The 19,728-nt window shown below is 38.8% G+C and overlaps 1 protein-coding gene across 1 annotated transcript in view; it reads right to left on the reverse strand.

The window, feature by feature from the left end:
• Positions 1 to 6,382: 6,382 nt before the first annotated feature.
• PIGK (phosphatidylinositol glycan anchor biosynthesis class K) overlaps positions 6,383 to 19,728 on the reverse strand; it is a 125,447-nt gene continuing 112,101 nt past the window's right edge. The window contains exon 11 of the mRNA XM_004758167.3: positions 6,383 to 6,731. Coding sequence (XP_004758224.1) covers positions 6,615 to 6,731 — 117 coding nt within the window. The 3' untranslated portion in view covers positions 6,383 to 6,614. The remainder of the gene's footprint in view (positions 6,732 to 19,728) is intronic.

The raw sequence follows: 19,728 nt of genomic DNA on the forward strand, positions 1-19,728 counted from the left end.
AGTGCTGGGTCTGAAGAGTCTGAGGGCAGAACTCTGCCGAAAGGCTGCTGTGGGATGTCAAAGACCGAAAAGGAGAGGCGGAGTGAAGAAAACTCGGCGGGGGCAGGGGAGGCACCAGGAGGAGCAGTACCGTGGAGGCAGAGGAGGAAATGTTTTTAAAAGTGGAAGTAATCAACAACTGTTATATAATAAGGAGAGAAAAGAAAGGTGAAGGCAGAAAAATTCCACCCGATTTGGCAAATTGAGAGATCATTGATATCAGCAAAGAAAAGAGTTTCAGGGCAGTGGTGGAGGCAGAAGCTAGGTTCATGGAAAGGTTCACCAACAAATGCAGGGCAGGGAAGTCAAGTCGGTGAATGGCACCCATTCACTCAAAATAATAGGCTATGAGATGAAGTAGAAAAGAACTCTATATTCCATAGCATTTCTATATTTGCATTTAAAAGGAAACATAGGATTTTGAGTTTTTAAGATGAGAAAGCTTGAATATCTTATAAAACATGAGGTAAATCACGTGCATGCAAAGGAAGACTGACTGCAGGGTAAGGAGAGGAGCGTTTGTTAGTGAAGCACTATCCCAGGAGACTCAGTCTCCAAGCCCAAAGAGCGGGCGCAATAGGATGGATGGGGGGGGGGGGAAGCAGAGGTCCATTTGCAGGCAGTAGAGAAGGAGTTTAAGCTGGTCACCTTCCCTCAATTTCCTTTTCAGAGTACAAATCAAAATATTTCAGTGACTGGAAAGTCTGAGGAAGGGGGACAGGATTGAAGAAAATCTGTAGTTTTGGAAGAGCAGCAGTGGGAAACGGAGGGGGAAAGCAACAGAGAAATCTAATTGCTTTGTCAGATTTCACTTCTATCTTGAAGTCTTCTCTGCCCCTTCCCCTGGAAGTAAACAATATTCATAACATATGTATGTATCAATTACAAATGGAAGATTTTCTTAAATGTCTACTTTATACCTCTTTAAGGGCACTTGCCATCTGCTATGTAGTTACTTCATCTCTTCATGTGAGTCTTTCAAGAATTAATTTGTAACTCTTTTGCATCCCGTTTCTTTGCATCCCTCAAAGTGTCTGCCAGAGTGGGTAACACATTAACACAGTGTTTCAGCGACAGTCCCTGTACAACAAACCATACTAAACGTGGAACAAAATAGTTTTTTCCCCCAAATTATTATCTCACAGTTCTGGTGATCCACTAGGTGGTTCTCACTTGGGGTCAGTCTCTCCAGCGGTTGCAGTCAGGAAGCCTCTACAGATTGTGTCCCCTGTATCCCCAGAGCCTCCTGCTGGCCACTAGCTGGGACCCAACCAGGGCTATTGGCCGAATACACATGCACGGGCCCCTCCTTGTGGCCTGGGCTTCCGCAGGCGATGGTGGCTGGGTTCCCACAGCGAAAGCCCTGAGGAAAAGGAGTCAGGCAGATGCTAGATCAACTTCTATGATTTGGCTTTGTAAGTCATTTGGTTTCGTTCTGCCACATTCTGTTTATTAGAGTTAAGTCAGTAAGGCCAGCTCATATTCAGGGGAGGGGATTTTGGCTCCACCCCTTGAGGGGAGGAGTTTCAAAGACTTTGTATAGACAACATACAGTAAGTGCTCATTAGACGCCTGTTCAACCATTAAACATTCTGGAAAAGGCTCAGAAGAAAAAAAGCAGAGAATGAAAGCGGTGCTGTCTTAAAAGGTCCGACTGAAAGTCAGTGACAATGCTGAGAAGCCAACCCATAAAATATGCTCCCGTGGCTGTTTGTTTTACAAGCATTTGCTATCTTTCATAGTCTCCTTTCAGGATGAAGTTGGGTCGTTTAGTCTAGGAGGATCAAGTCGATCAGTGTGCTTCTCCTCCTTCCATGTGCATGAGAATCTCCTTGGGGACCTTGTTAAAATGCAGATTCTGGCTCAGTGGGTCTGCAGTGGGGCCTGATGTTCTGCATTTCCAAGCAAGCTCCACGGACCACGCATGAAGAGCACGCTAGCGGGAGCAGCGATAGGGGTGGCCACCCGGCTCCTGAGCGCTCTCCCTTCTCTGGGAGAGGCCCTAACAGATGGGGGTATGCCACCACACGTCCCGATGTGCTTCCGGGACCCTGACCAGCTGGCCAAGTGAACCCTTGGTGCCGGCAGGGTTAGTCTGTTCTGCCACAAGCCTTTTAAGTAGAAATAAAGGAAGAGAGTAATATTCCTCTCCCTTGTGGTGAAGCACAGGACATAAGGCTCTGGTGTTTCCAGCCATGTGAGAAAGCCAGTCTCTGGGAGGGAGGAAGAAATGCAGAGAGTAAAATCAGGTGCCATTCCAGTCCCTGCTGAAGCCCAGGCCAGACCCCCTCAATGTGATATTCTAAGGTCCTTCCATCAAATTCCCTTCTCTGTGTAGATTTGTTCTTGTTGGGTTTCTATCTTTTGAAACTTAAAATTTCCTAATTCACATGGGGTGGAGGAGGCAGGTAGAGAAGGAGGTCTCCTGGAAAGGCAGTGACCACTGGGATGGAGGAACATCAGGAAACTTTGGACTGGATTACTATCCAGACATCCGGGTCCTAGGGTGTCCATTCAAGTCCATTCAATCATGTCCATTCAATCATGTTAAAGATGTATCTCTAACAAAGTGGACAGACCACAGAGGGAGTTAAACACACGAAACACTGAGGCTCGGAGAAGAGAAGGGAATAGGAGTCTGGGAGCACCATGGCTAGTGTTCTTCAGAATGAGTGACCCCTGGCCCCGAGTGGAGGTTAAAAACAAGGGCTAGGTAGAGAGTCCTGGCCAGCAAAGAACAGAGGGGTAAAATTTTCCTGTGTTAGGCACTCTATGAGGTGCTTTTCATTTATGACCTGATTTAATGACCCCTAGGAAAGTGCTCCACATTTGTCCTAACAGCTGTCGCTGAAGCTCTGGTGCAGTCAGCGGCTGGCACTTCCGCAGTCGGAAAAGGTCAGATCATAGGAACATGAGTCCCATCACATGAACCTCACCCGGGAGACCCTGTGACTGAGTATTTCACGGGCAAATGTGGAAGTCCTCTGAGGACTCTGGGGCAGCAAGCAGCCCAAACAGTAAGCCCCTTTTTATGACCTTGCTCTGTTTGAAGTAAGTGAATTTTTAATAACTGGTGTCTTGGTCATAACTTCAACTACATCAATCCCATATTCAAGGGTCTTCACAGTTAGAAGAAACCAAACATTTTACAGCACCTTCCCAAAACAGAAACATATTTGCACTGAGCAAAAAAAGACTGGGTATTACCACAGTGTATTGTCCATGAATGGAAAGACTTTCATATTTACACAGCAAGGGCATGCGCAGATGGGGAGAACAGCGATCCTGGAGAACTAACTTTGTGGTAAATGCCCTCGGGTAAAAGATGCCACAATGAGGTAATGAGGCTGATTTCATAAGCCAAAATGGATACTGATCTCATTATTTTATAGCCATACCTTGTGGTATGTTTGTAAAATATTTCTTTCACAAGTTAAAATGGAAACTGCTACAGATGGATTTAATTTTGGTAAAAATCAATGGAAAAAGTTCTATGTTAATGCAACATTTGTTGTAAAGATTCCAGAAACACGCGAGTCAAAATTTCAAATTATGATTCCCACAGTAACTGTAACTCTGCTATACAACATACATAATGGAAGAAATGCTATCAACATATACCATAGTAGAAAATACTCAGTAAGCAGAAACAAGCTGAGTTATGCTTGTTGTGGGAATCATCATTTTCAACTAGCTGAGGATATATAAAAATTGAAACCATAAATGCATGCATTATTTTATGTACTTAATTCCAATTTTTCGTGATCCAATTTAATCAGCTTTGCATCCAAACTACATTTCCCTTTCATAAACTGCAAATGAATGCCTTTCATAATTTTAAAATCCACATCGTTTGGTTTCTTTTTTCTCCCGCAGGCTGCCTTTGCCGAATGGCATCATTATATCCCGTCCCTCCCCTAAAAGGTCAGGCCAGGTCTGCCAGGACCCATTTAACTATATTCCTTGTCTCCCCGAAGGACACCATGGCGGGGGGAGAAAAAGAACACCAGAGAACAAACAGCAAGCTAAGTAGCTTACACAGGTATGTGCGTGCCGCAGAACAAGGGACAGCGGCATCATTAAACTTCCCTGTTGATATCTTCCTAAGCCAAAATAAGGAAAACAGCACCACCACATATTTACAATTTCTGAAGTGTTTAGTCATAACATTATCTCATCTGATCCTCACAACACCGTGAAAAAAGCAAAAAGAAAACCCCTTTCCGTCGTTCAGCATTTTGTGACTCCAGAATATATTTAAGGATGCGCTTTTATGGTATAATTTAAAGTCTGGACTATTTAATTGCACTTACAATATTACCCACTTACCACATGCAGAGGATTTACTTATTATTGAAAGCAGAGTATACTTTATGTAAAAAGATTATGGTTATGGGCTGAACATTTAACATTGTTTAAGCTTTCTGCTTTAACTGTATTCTAAAAATTCAATAATGAAACAGAAAGAGAAATAACTGCCCTTTGAAACTCTGCCTCGACAAAATTAATCCTGTATATTATATCCAGGATTACTTTTCCCAGTTTGGTTTTAACTAAGAAGGGCACCTTCTACAGCCTCTCCTTGCCATCAGGGTACGTTTCATTATATTCAGACTAAATTACTTCAGCTCAAGATCAATCATATTTCCTTTTGACGCTAAATAGCTCCGCCTCACCCTAATGTTCATGACCTTGTGTAAGCGTCTGCAGGGTTCTATGGTCAACTTTTTCCGTCTCTGATCTGGCTAGTCAATAGTAAGCTTGTTTTTCCCTCTGTACAGAAGAATCCCTCTCCATTCATTCAGATAAAATATTTGAATTTATCTAGACACCAATAAAAAGATCAATTCAAATGAAGATTCAGAGCTGGCAAAAAGCCTTAATATCATTTGTTCTAACCTGACAGTTAATAGTTAATTCTTTGCCTATGAAAAGTATGACCATTTTGCATGTAATTAAAGGGTAATATTTTAAGTGTTAAAAAGGAAAACAAATCCTATGGAATATTAATTTTAGGAGGTTTTATTGTGGAGGAAGAGTTGTCTTCTTAATGTTACCTATCATTACAAATCAGAACTTTGTAATGAATAAAGATTAACACATAAATTCTTAGAAAAAACAAAATATAAAAAGGTAAAAAAATACAAAAAGATATCTTGTAGGACATGAATACTTAACTTTCATGGTTTTTTTTCACTCTATATGCAAAAAACAAACAAACAAACAAACAAATTTTTAAAAATCCAGTATCTGGGGCTGATGGCGAAAACACAATCGCAACACTACTGCCAGTGATGAGAGAAAGATAGGAAGATGGCTAATTGGCTTAAAAAAAAAAAAAAGTGATGTCAGAGAGCAGAAAGGTCTTTCCTGCCTTAAGTGATGCATCAAACATGAAGGTAGGGCCCTACATGTGAAATTTCCAGACAGTCATCCACTCTATGAGATTATCTCAGGAAAAGTATAGACCCAGCCAGTGAACAGGGCTTTCCTTAAACAAAAAGAAACAGTGTCTCTTTCAATATGGAAACTGTAGAGGATGTAATCAACTCTTGAGGATCAAAGAATGCTTAGAAATTAAAAATGATGGGGGGGCACCTGGGTGGCTCAGTGGGTTAAGCCTCTGCCTTCAGCTCAGGTCATGATCTCAGGGTTCTGGGATTGAGTCCCACATCAGGCTCTCTGCTCAGCAGGGAGCCTGCTTCCCTCTCTCTGCCTGCCTCTCTGCCTACTTGTGATCTCTCTCTGTCAAATAAATAAAATCTTTAAAAAAAAAATGATGGGATCTGTTTCTCTTGTGTAGTCAATAATATGAAATTCTCAAAGGTCTTATATTTTCCAGAAAACTGACAGCAAATAAGGTTCTGAAGACTTCAGTTAAGGAGCTCATTTTTAAAATATTTACATATAATTAAAGCTGCAGAATTCTATGAGTGGCTCAGAGTAAAATACTAACACACTGAAGAATGAACCAAAGGAAGATTCTGAGAACAAGGTAAGTAGCTCCAACAATAGAAGAGTGTTAAATAACTAACTATACATTCATAAAATGCATACTGTGCAACTATTCACAATGTGTTCTGAAAATGTGTCCAAGGAGAGGGGAAGGGTTGATAACATATTGTAAAATGAAAACAGAATGAAATATTCTATACGATCGCTATTTAGGAAAGAAATATGACACAGAAAAAAGAGACCAGGAGAACACACACAAAAATCCTGACAGAAATTACCTCTGCTAATGAGAATTTAAATGTCTTCACATTTTCTTCTTTTCCAAATGAAAAGGGGGTAAGATAGGGAAAATTTTTATTTTCAAAAACAGCCATTAAATATACTCTGATCTTTGTCCAATCTTTTTAATAACATGCACAACAACAAAAAAAGTATAATTAGTGCTACTAAGCACCTGCATTAACAGTTGTTTTTCTTTAAGTTATAAAATAGTTCATTCAAATTAGGTTCCCCTATACTTTTTGCCAAATTCACACAAGAACAATGTATTTTTTAAAAAGCATAATGACGTAAGATTTTTATCCAAGGTTGCAGTCTTCTATGCCGTCTTCTTCACACATCTAGAAAATGAACTTCATATGCTTGATTCCATATGTTTTGAAGAAAACCATTATAATGAGTGCCCACAATCCCAGAATAAAACCCCCAGGAGGATGCCAATCTTTCAGCTTTGGTTTCTGCAAAACAAAGAGGACATGGTGAACTTAACAATATTGGGTCAAACAAATACTGATGGAAGACAGAAATTTCACAGCCTATGTTTGAAGGGGGAGTAATTTAACCAAATTAAATGTATTAGAACAGCAGCAACAACAAAAGCTTCTAACTGGGTAAATAGTTCAACGTGGTTCTTATGAAGGTCAGTTTCAGATGCCATTTTGTTTCTTCAAAGAGGCTTCCTTGACTACCCAGCCAAACATCTCTCTTCCATAGCCTACTAGTCCTTTGCACTTTGAATTTATATACTCATTAGTTTGTTGGTTTTTGTCTGTCTCTCCCACTAGACTGTAGCTCTATGAGGGCCCTCTTGCTTGTATTCCCAGCATCCACCTGCCACGGTGCCTGGCACACAGGAGACATACATATACTATACTCATTAAGTCAGTGGAAAAACAAATGTTATCCAATTCCATTTGTTCTGCTATTCAACAAATACTTGTTTGGGGGCCCATACCTTTGGTCATGTTAAGCCCTTGACACAATGTTCCTTCTCCACTCTGCCTACCTGAAACTCACCAACTGAAATGCCAACTCCTTCAGGTTTTCACACCTGATATATTCTTTTCTTTGAATGTGTAGCTCCTTCTACTCTTTTATCTAGTAATATAATTATGTTTATCAGTTATCTCCCTGCAAAATTCCAGGGGGAAAAGTTTGGCTGAGTCCATTTTATATTCCCTTGTCTATTCCTACCTCTCAACACCCAGCCAAGTGTCTTGTATACTTCTTTGTCCAGCAAGGAAAGGCAGGCCAGTCCTCTCCATTTAGTTGTCACTGCAACACCTACATTATGTCCCTGAAATTGGGAGGTCTGCAACTATCATCTTTTTATGAGGTTTACTTCCTGAACTACTGGCCAAGATTGTAAGGACAGTTATGCTATGAGAATCATACATTTTTTTTTAAGATTTTATTTATTTATTTGACAGAGAGATTGTAAATAGGCAGAGAGGCAGAGGGAGAGAGGGGGAAGCAGGCTCCCTGCTGAGCAGAGAGCCAGATGTGGGGCTCGATCTCAGGACCCTGAGATCATGACCTGAGATGAAAGCAGAGGCTTTAACCCACTGAGCCACCCAGGCACCCCCCAAGAATCATACATATTTTTAAAGATATATTTATTTGAGAGAGAGAGTGTGTGATATTGGTGGGGGGAGGTAAAGGGAGAAAGAGAAACTTAAGCAGACTCCATGGTGCTGAGCATGGAGCCCTTTAAGAAAGGGCTCGATCCCACAACCTGAGATCGTGACCCAAGCTGAACCCGAGTCGGTTGCTTAACTGACTGCACCACCTAAGCGTCCCTAGAATCATGTATTAGAGTAGAGCTGAGTGAAGAGAAACTGTAATCTAAAATTTTCTTTAGTCACCATGTAAACTAGCCAAGGAAGGTTCATAAATCTCTTAGAGGCACCTGCACGTTATAGTTTGGTTTCCCAACCTAACATTCTTTATTCAATCCTAAACTCATCACATTACAAGAGGAAAGAAGGCAGGCAGGCAGGAAGGAAGGAAGGAAGAGAGGGAAGGAAAGAAGGCAGGCAGGCAGTCAGGCAAGCTTAAATATAAAACAAATCAAGTCAAATCAGCCAGAATTCATTGGTAAGGGCCATACTAGTAATATCCTGCCACATTCTATAGTTATTTATAATCTATACTTTAAAATAGCTGATAGTTGTCTAAAGTATACAACATTAAAAACCCACTAAAAGAATTCAAAGGAATATTTTGATACAATGAAACTATTTTTCTTTTAATTTTATAAATGGAGAAGTTATCTGTGGAAATGCCTGGTTTTCAATTAGGTTATCTTTTTGTAACTTCTTCCTTCTCTTCTGAAATTCTCCTCTCTTGGCTTCAGTGGTACTCTCTCCAGATTTTTCCTCTATTTCTCTAACCATCTGTTTTCAGTCTTCTTTGCTCCTTAAATGCTAGGGGTATCTAGAGCTCTGCCCTCGCCCATTTATTCTTTCCCTTTATATAATCTCCCTGGGTGACAACTGTACCCTGGTTTTGACCTCTGTCAGCAAGCTTATGACTCCCAAATTTGTATCACTAACATGGAACTATATGCTAAAATCCTAGGTTTATGTACAATTAACAGACATCTTTCCTGTTTTCCATCACTGCATCCATATCAGTGGCATATTACCAAAGTGATAAAGCTGGAAATCATTCCTAGCTCCCCCAATTCTCAGACCTTCCCACTTCATGAGTTCCCAATTCTGGCAGGTTTTCTAACTATCATGTCTGTCCTTTCTAAGTTTTCTATTGCCACTGCCACTATCTTAGTTCTAGTTCTTATCATTTCTTGTCAGGGTCACTGAAATAGTGTCCTAACTAGCTTCTCTTCCTCCAAGATGCCTTCTCTTTTCCATGTATCAATCATATTGCTGCTAGACACACTGTCCTAAAATACAAATATATATTTGTATAATATGTATACATATTTGTAATATTAATAAAAGCCTCATATGTATCCATATAGGAATTGTTTGTTTCAAGCACACATTACTTTTGTAATTTAAACAATTAAATAAATAATTTAAAAACAAGGGTTCGGTGTGGTGTGGTTCAAAGAGCATTGGATTTAGAATCAACTGCTTTGGTTTCAAAGGTTAGTTTTAACAGTCAAAGCCCATGTTACCTGTCAGGCCACTTCGTCACTCTTAATTTCTGAATCTATAAAATGGGCATAGTAACACAGACCTTCTGGGAATGAATGAATGCACAATTACATCAATGATGTGTTTTCTGAAAGTGTAGTCTATAACTACCTGTTCCTACCTAGAAAAGTGATGATTTGAAATTCAAAATACTTTTTAGATAACTTTCTTTTGTGTTTGTTAATTATGAGGAGCAGTATCTGCAACAATCTGATTTTTGTATAAATTTTAATTCAAAATTAACTAGTCAAACTAATAGGAGAGAAACCCACCTATTTCCATATCATAATGCAGTTTTTAATCAACCACATAATTTAAATACAACTGACAGTATTGTTTACAGTGGTTATGTGCCACCCTAAGTCTGTCTATTCTCATTCCTTCCAGAAAACTCCCCAAACACCAAAAATATCGTAATGCAATTCTTCCTCATATTACTTTCTATGCAAAACTCTGAAACGGCTCTGATCACATGTGAAATGACGATGATGACAGAGGTTCTTTCCTTCTAGTATCTTACAAGATGGTAAGTCCAGTGGCATTTCAGATGGAAAAGATTAGTGACACACTATGAAAAATCTTAATTTAATTCCAGTAGAAAATACAGATTAACATAAAGATTATAGATTAATATACAGATTATAATATATAGATTACTATAAAGCTCAGTTATATTAAAGATAGGGAAGGTAGATATCACAAGCATGTGACAATGAAAAACAAGTGAGTGAACTAAACATTAGTTACCACTGTGCCTGGTTTTTGTCATGTTTATTTTCTGTTATTCAGACAAATTGTAACCAATGCCAAAGGGATGAAAAAGCTAAATCAAAAATTAGTTTTCCATAAATGGGGAAAAGATTGTCATTATTAGTTATTAATGGAAGCACATCTTTATACAAAAGTTTGAAGATGTTCCCTGGAAATTCAGTTTACGAGTATGGACCTACTGTATATTTTTTCCTGCTTTGTCGAAGATTATTTGACCATAGAGTTGAGGGTCCATGTCAGGTTCTCCACTCTGTTCCACTGGTCTATGTGTCTGTTTTTTGATTTTTTTTTTTTTAAAGATTTTATTTATTTATCAGAGAAAGAGAGAGGGAGAGCGAGCGAGCACAGGCAGACAGAATGGCAGGCAGAGGCAGAGGGAGAAGCAGGCTCCCTGCCGAGCAAGGAGCTCGACGTGGGACTCGATCCCAGGAGGCTGGGATCATGACCTGAGCCGAAGGCAGCCGCTTAACCAACTGAGCCACCCAGGCGTCCCTATGTGTCTGTTTTTATGCCAGTACCATGCTGTCTTGGTGATCACAGCTTTGTAGTAAAGCTTGAAATCAGGCAATGTGATGTCGCCAGTTTTGTTTATATTTTTCAGTATTTCCTTAGCAATTGGGGGCCTCTTCTGATTTCATACAAATTTTAGGATCGTTTGCTCCAGCTCTTTGAAAAATACTGGTGGAGGGGTGCCTGGGTAGCTCAGTGGGTTAAGCCTCTACTTTCGGCTCAGGTCATGATCTCAGGGTCCTGAGATCGAGCCCTGCATCTGGCTCTCTGCTTAGCAGGGAGCCTGCTTCCCCCTCTCTCCCTCTGCCTCTCTGCCTATTTAGATCTCTCTCTCTCTCTGTCAAATAAATAAATAAATAAAATCTTAAAAAAAAATACTGGTGGAATTTTGATCAGAATGGCATTAAAAGTATAGATTGCTCTAGGTAGTATAGACATTTTAACGATGTTTATTATTCCGATCCATGAGCATGGAATGGTCTTCCATCTTTTTGTGTCTTCTTTGACAGTCTCTTCAATAAATGGTGCTGGGAAAATTGGACAGCTATATGCAGAAGAATGAAACTCGACCATTCTCTTACACCATACACAAAGATAAACTTGAAATGGATAAAAGACCTCAACATGAAATAGGAATCCATCAAAATCATAGAGGAGAACATAGGCAGTAACCTCTTTGATATCAGCCACAGCAACTTCTTTCAAGATATGTCTCCAAAGGCAAAGGAAACAAAAGCAAAAATGAATTTTTGGGACTTCATCAAGATCAAAAGCTTCTGCATAGCAAAGGAAACAGTCAAAAAAACAAAGAGGCAACCCACGGAATGGGAGAAGATATTTGCAAATGACAGTACAGACAAAAGGCTGATATCCAGGATCTATAAAGAACTCAAACTCAACACACACAAAACAGATAATCATGTCAAAAAATGGGCAGAAGACATGAACAGACACTTCTCCAATGAAGACATACAAATGGCTATCAGACACATGAAAAAATGTTCATCATCAATAGCCATCAGGGAGATTCAAATCAAAACCATATTGAGATACCACCTTACACCACTTAGAATGGCCAAAATTAACAAGACAGGAAACAACATGTGTTGGAGAGGATATGGAGAAAAGGGAACCCTCTTACACTGATGGTGGGAATGCAAGTTGGTGCAGCCACTTTGGAGAACAGTGTGGAGATTCCTTAATAAATTAAAAATAGAGCTTCCCTGTGACCCTGCAAATGCACTACTGGGTATTTACACCAAAGATACAGACGTAGTGAAAAGAAGGGCCATCTGTACCCCAGTGTTCATGGCAGCAATGGCCACAGTTGCCAAACTGTGGAAAGAACCAAGATGCCTTCAACAGATGAATGGATAAGGAAGATGTGGTCCATATACACTATGGAGTATTATGCCTCCATCAGAAAGGATGAATCCCCAACTTTTGTATCAACATGGACGGGACTGGAAGAGATTATGCTGAATGAAATAAGTCAAGCAGACAAAGTCAATTATCATATGGTTTCACTAATTTGTGGAGCATAAGAAATAACACGGAGGACATGGGGAAATGGAGAGGAAAATGGAGTTGAGGGAAATTGGAGGAGGAGATGAACCATGACAGACTAAGGACTCTGAAAAAAAATCTGAGGGTTTTGAAGGGGCGGGGGGTGGAAGTTGGGTGAGCCTGGTGGTGGGTATTATGGAGGGCACATATTGAATGGAGCATTGGGTGTAGTGCATAAACAATGAATTCTGATACACTGAAAAGAAATAAATTAAAAAAAAAAAAGTATTGACCTAATGGGGGGGAAACAAGATTCACATTTTCCCCAATATCCAGGAATCTCTGATTTAGATGGTATTTGAGAACACACACGCACACAGGTTAATGCTTAAAAAATTTAAATAAATATTATCAAAATCTGGCATTAAACTCTTGCCTATACAAGAATAGGCTATAATATATAATACAATCAATTATTCCATAAACCAATTTAATGAATTTCAGTGCTAAAACAGCTCAGGCCATATGAACTTTTGAGTTTAAAAATACTGTAACTTTCAGATAGTATTTAAACTAACCCATGCTTTAAAAAAAAAAAAAGTGAACATCACTGAAATTCTATGATTCATTAGAGATTACTGAAATAATAATCATGTAGTTAATAGCAATCTTAATTCTGCAGCTGTAGAAACTCTGGTTACTTTCCAATGAGATGGATTCCCTGAGGTCACAGTTGTACCATTAGATCTGAAACTTAGAAACAGTTGCCAGGAAGAAGGCAACTACAGCTTCTTTGGAAATCACTATCATTTCTCCCAAGACTAGTCCTGGCAGCTATTTTGATCTATTATTCCAAAGACTGGCTCAGAGAATTCTGGAGGCATTGTCTCCTTGTCCTTCAACAAAATGTGTCCCATATTTTGACCACTGATGCCCAGGAGAGGACCAGAGAGAAGAACAAAGTGCTAGACCTTTGAATGTAATAACGGAGAACTATGAAATGTGGTCACTCCAAAATTATAATGGAATTTATATCTATTTACAGTATAACACTGTACAGGCTAACAGAAGCAAATTTCAGCTTTCAAAATGGCTATTTGCAGATGCTATTTTTTTATTACGTAGTCATTAGATTTTTTGATTAACAAAAAATGGCAAATTATTAATTAAATACAACTTGGACTCTTAGCTTAACATGGCATCTAAGTAGAATCCTCCAGTGCAGCCTTTCCCATCCTCTCCGGAAAATACATATAAAGACATAGAAAGACAAGAGCACATCCTAACTAAAATGAATTTAACCTCTGATGAGAAACCTCAGATTATTTCACTATCTCAAAGTCCTAGAAACCAGGTCTACAAACAAATTAATAGTGGCCTGGTTTTCCTGATTAGTGGACACAATGCAAAGGATTGCTTTGCTCTGTGAAACACAGTAAATCTGTCAACTGAGAGAGGGACATTAGCTCTCTCCTTTTTTCTGCCTGCTATTCAAGAGAAATAGTGTTTACAAAGTAGAAGGGTGGCTTTATGAGGCAGCCAGAGTAGTGTAACTCATTCCTATCCGAACGGCAAACCTCTTTATTCCTCTGAATACAATTCCCAGTAAAGAGTGAGTCAGAAGGTAGAGGGCAACGGACAATGGTTCACTGTGTCTAAGAAGTTTCAATATCCACATGAGAAGCTCTGAAGAGAAGGGAAAATACGGGAAAAATCCTTTTAGGAGCACATGTTAAGAAACAGATTTTTCCATACACTTCATCTTCTTAAAGTGCCCCCAAACCAGGCACAAGGAGCATGGTAGCAGAGGATCCTGGTTTAGTTTAGCAAAACTACATTTGATGACTGCCTGCCAATCACAGGAAATGTGTAACAGATTATTCTTCAGATGCAGGCCTGAGAAGGCATTCAAACTGAAGTAGAGAGGGAGAAGCATCCACACCCTCTGTTGGCACATACCAACAGCGTTCTAAGAAAAAGGAAAAAACACAGAGAAGTCTATGAGTAAAAATACTCCCACACACGAGAAAAAAATATCCTGAAGATGCAGAGAACATATCTCAGAATAAGATGTAATACAGAACCAAAAGATAATTTTGGAAAAATTTTACTTGGCTTGACTTGAATAAAGATGTCCAAGAAATCAAAAATTTAAAAAAAAAATGGTACAAAGAGAAAAATTATACAAGATACAAGGGCAACAGGTTGAGATGAAAAGGGTGCAAAATTAAAATCCACATTGACAAGGAAAATAGTGTCCTAAGCACATCTTTTGAGTCCTTCATTCACCTAATTGTGGCAGATTGGTGGCAAAAAATGGCCCAATTCTCCGTACTTCCCTTGTATCCATGCCCTTTGCAATATGTGCCATTATAGCAACTCTCACCAAGAAATGGAATTTATATCCTTGCTCCTTGAATCAGCTGGCCTTGTGACATTTTTTGGTCGACAAAATGCAACACAAGCAAGTGTCCTAATTCCAAGGCTTTGCTTGCTTCTGCTTTATCAGAAATCTGCTACCACGATGAAAAAATATCTAGGCAAGACTTCTGTAGAAAAAGACATCATATAGAAAAGAACTCAGGATCCCCATAAAAGAACCAGCCAATTCCCAGAAGCAGACCGGCTAACCAACCCAGGACTGACCACAAACTCACAAGGGAACTCAGCCAAGAACAGAACTACTTCGTTAAACTTGGCCTAACCTGTCAACCTGCAGAATTATAAGCTAAGAAAATGGTTGATACTATAGGCCACTATGTTTTAGATTTTTTTTTTAAGATTTTATTTATTTGAGATAGAGTGAGAGAGCACAAATGGTGGGAGGGGCAGAGGAAGAGAGAGAGGCAGGCTCTCCATTGATCAGGAAGCCTGACGTTGGGCTCCATCCCAGGACCCTGAGATCATGACCTGAGCCACAGGCAGACTTAACTGACTGAGCTACCTAGACGCTCCTAGAGTGTTTTATTAAGCATCAAAAGCTATGGAATACAACCACTGATGTAATTAATGTAGAAGGAACACCCTGATCCTTTATTATCATAAGAAAATAAAGTTCCCATCTACATATATGTGGCTTCAGATTTCTGCAGGAATGGTATAATTAAGAACAGCTTAAAGGCAACTAATCAACCTCTTGTCCACCATGAACTTCGCTGAGGTGAGGGAGGTCTGACAAAATAACCTCCTCTGACCTGCTAGAATAAGAATTCCTGCCCCCTTAACTCATCTAACTTTCACAAAGGACTTCAACTAGCATCTGTCACACCTGAACAGTTATCCAGAGCCAGACTCTCATGAAGCCATCCTGGAAAAATACTCGCTATTGGTCTTCTAGAGGTACAGTTCATGAATGTTCTTTGCACAACTTCCCCAGTAAAGGAGCTATATGGATGCTCTTCCAGCTCTCTCTTATAGTCTGCCTGGAAAAAGACGGACTCTACTTGGCACCACGCCAGGAATCGCTTGCTCTCCAGGAAATGAAGTAGGGGAACCCAGAGATCAATTCACCTAGCTTCCTCTAGCCTTCCTCCTCCCACCCACAATCTAGACCGGAAGTCTAGCTCCTTTCCTTTTTAGTTAGTAATTAGTGTTACCCAGCTGTTGCCCCCTGCTGGGGAAATGATGATCTCCCAGGATTTTGATGCACCTCACTCATGGTAAATTTGCAAAGCAATTAATCTAATCTAAGATAATTAAAGATGCTTTATTTTTTACTATAATTTGTTAAATATAAAATTGAACACAGTTTTTCCTTATCTATGATTTTAGTTTTTCTGTGACAAGAACATCCACTGTCAACATTATTACTTAATATTGCTCTGGAATTTCCAGCCAATCTAGACATAACTTCTAGTAAGGAGAAGTAAATTTTCATTTGCAAATATTATGATTAGATATCAACAAACTCTACAAAATCAATCCATAATTATGAACAATAAAGAGCTCAGATTTGAGGTAAATATAAAAAAGTCTTTCAATATGTTACCAAAAATGAGTAAAAAAACAGAACAGAAAAAAAATTCCATTCACAACAGCAATAAAAAACAAAATAACATAAATAGCCATAACATGAGATTTAAGGTAAACAATCCAAATTACCCTATAAAAACAAGTAAACAGTCCTGAATATAAAAAAAGATATGATAAAGCTAATCTATAATTTTGTTCTCATGCAAAATAGAAAGATCAATGCAACAGAATAGAAAGCAGGCAATCAAGCCCAGTAGCCAAGAATTTAGTACACAATAAAAGAGCGAGCTATCACAGATCAGTGGGCAAGAAATTATTCTTACTGGTGCTCTGGATTGACATTTGGTAAAAACAGTCCTGTTTCTAGCCCAACATTATAAAACAAAATACACTTTACATGGTTTAGAATTAGATATAAAAATACTAGATGTAGAATCTTTTTTAAAAATCTTCTTTGTGAAGTGGTACCTAGGGACACATCCTAACGGTAGCTATGTTAAAAGAACCAGTGGAGAGAGGCACCTGGGTGGCTCAGTCAGTTAAGTGTCTGCCTTTGACTCAGGTCATGAGCCCAGAGTCCTGGGATCAAGTCCTGTATCTGGCTTCTTTGCTCAGTGGGAAGCCTGCTTCTCCCTCTGCCTGCCGCTCCCCATGCTTGCTCTCTCTCTCTCTCTCTCTCTTTCTCTGACAAAGAAATAAATAAAATCTTTTTTTAAAAAGTACCAGTGGAGAGCAGTGGCAATGGAAACTCATTGTGAGGAGCAGAACACATGAATCAAAGGCCCTGCGAGCTGACTCAGAAAGGACTTCTTAGGAGAACTGGCCCTTGAAAAATGTGCAATATTTCAATTGGTGGAGAGCAGAGCAGTGCCTTTTAGGCACTGCTGAAAGGCAGAAGGAAGGTGATGGAAGATCCATGATGGTGGAGATTTCATCTGTTAGTTTGCTGCTGAGCCCCCAGGACGGTAGCAACTGGGAAACACTGTTTAAAGAATGGATGCTCTTTGGGCATAGCAGGTATCAAGGGCTAGAAAGATTCATCCTGTAAATGCCCAGTTGTGAGTTGGGATTTGAGATAAGAAGCTTCTACTAGCTTGAGTCAGTGCCCACCCACAGGTGAATGGAGCAAAAAACAGATAAAATGTAGGAGAATTTGCACACTAAAGGGATTTATAAATCTAAAAGCAATAAAGGAAAATCAAAAAGAAAAGGTGAAGAGATTCTTAAACGAACTTTTCTGAAAGCTCTGTATTTTGCAAAGTGTACAAATCAAAAGGTGAATAAATGGGAAAATATGACAGAAAGGGGTTAAGTTTAGTACATGAAGATCTTCCTGAAAACAGTAAGACACAAAGATTTATTAATAAATGGAATAAGGAAATGAAAATTTTTACAAAATAATTACAAATGGCTAATTAGCATAGAAAAAACTCAATCATCTTGATTACAAAAAATTAAAAATTGGGGCACCTGGGTGGGTTAAAGCCTTTGCCTTCAGCTCAGGTCATGATCCCAGGGTCCTGGGATCGAGCCCCACATTGGACTCTCTGCTCAGCAGGGAGCCTGCTTCCTCCTCTCTCTCTCTCTCTCTCTCTCTGCTTGCCTCTCTGCCCACTTGTGATCTTTGTCTGTCAAATAAATAAGTAAAATCTTTAAAAAAAAAAACAATATATTGGGCGTCTGGGTGGCTCAGTGGGTTAAATTGCTGCCTTCGGCTCAGATCATGATCTCAGCGTCCTGGGATCAAGTCCCGCATCAGGCTCTCTGCTCGGCAGGAAGCCTGCTTCCCTCTCTCTCTCTCTCTCTGCCTACTTGTGATCTCTCTCTGTCAAATAAATAAATAAAATATTAAAAAAATAATATATTAACTATTTCTTCATCTTTTAAAAATTAAACTAGTAAATGTTAATGAGGATGGTCAACTTTTCAGAAAAATAATTAACAGATTTAGAGGTCTTTAAAATATTTGTATCTTTCCATTCAGAGGAACTGTTACACTCTGAGCTAGGATCTATATTAAGAAATTAAAAAATGCTAATAACGGTTTTACACAGATTTTCTTCTCAGTGTTATTTACATAATAAAAAACAGAAAACAATCCATATAAATAATAATACAGGAAATATGGTACACCTACATACACAGTAATCAAAAATGTTCTCAAACAATTTTAATGATTTAGAAACATGCTTATGCTGTAATAATAAAATAAAAGATTTCAAATTATGTATGAAATATGATCTATAACAATATTCAAAGAAAAGGAATATATTAAGGTCTTAATAATATTTCTCTGGAAGAAACAGAATTAGGTAGTCTTAATCTCTTCTCTAAACTTGTATATACATTTGGAAATACATTTTCTACAATGGATATGTATTTCTTTAATAATTCTGTGTGTGTGCAGGGGGAAAGGGAATATATAGGAAAAACTTCTTTTGAAAGAATCCACTTTAGGTGTGCCTGGGTGGCTCAGTCAGTTAAGCATCTGCTTTTGACTCAGGTCATGATCTCAGGGTCCTGGGATCAAGCTGGAACCCCACATCAGGTTTCCCTGATCAGCAGGGAGTCTGATTATCCCTCTCCCGCCTGCCACTCCCCTTGCTTGTGCTCGCTCTCCCTCTCTCCCTCTCTCTCACTATCAAATAAATAAATAAAATCTTAAAAAAAAAAAAAAGAAAAAGAAAGAAAGAATCCACTTTGAAGAATCTTCATAAACTCATCTTTTCCAAATTAGGAGATGCACTGCAATAATACTGTTTAGTAGTTGATATCCTAACTTTAAGAAAAAGTAACATGAATAGCATGACAACATAATAAAGTGATTTTTCAGTATGTATTTAATGATACCCCTGGAGTATAACAAGATTGCTATTTTTAAAACAACTATAGGTAATATTTTAGACACTCTACAATGATTTTCCTTGCAATCAAATGACAGATTGGTATAATTACTGCATTTGGTAGTAAAGCTGCATTTGAGGTAAGTTCATATTAAAATGTAGCTTATAATTTCATTTGTGTCCATATTAGAACTTCTCGTAAAATGACTGATTTTATGTAGTTAAAGTACTTTACGGACTGCTATTAAATACAGTCCTATTTTTTTTAACCTTTCACAATAACAGCTATAATACAGAGGTGAAAACACACATAAAACACTGCAATGTGTCGTGAGCGAACACTTAAGAGCTTAAGGGCCACCCATTATTGAAATGCCTAATATTTCAAATTAAAAAGATAGGTAACTAAGCAACACCGCATTGCCAATTGTGCACAATATTCAGCCTCCCCTTTCATGTTGCTAGGAGAACATTACCACAGAACTGCAAAATAGTTAACAGAGCAGAGATCTAAGCACTAAAGTTATGTACAGAGAAGAAACTGAAGATTTTCAAAATTATATGTGTTTACTGGGAAGCACACAGAAAATTTCCAAAGTTTTGATGAAATTCTTTTCTTAAAATATAATGATCACATCAGTTCAGTTAAATTATATTTTAAAGGGGTGCCTGGGTGGTTCAGTGAGTTAAAG

Source organism: Mustela putorius, unplaced genomic scaffold (genome assembly GCF_011764305.1).
Source record: "Mustela putorius furo isolate JIRA1106 unplaced genomic scaffold, ASM1176430v1.1 tig00003853_pilon_pilon_pilon, whole genome shotgun sequence".
Classification (NCBI taxonomy): domain Eukaryota; kingdom Metazoa; phylum Chordata; class Mammalia; order Carnivora; family Mustelidae; genus Mustela; species Mustela putorius.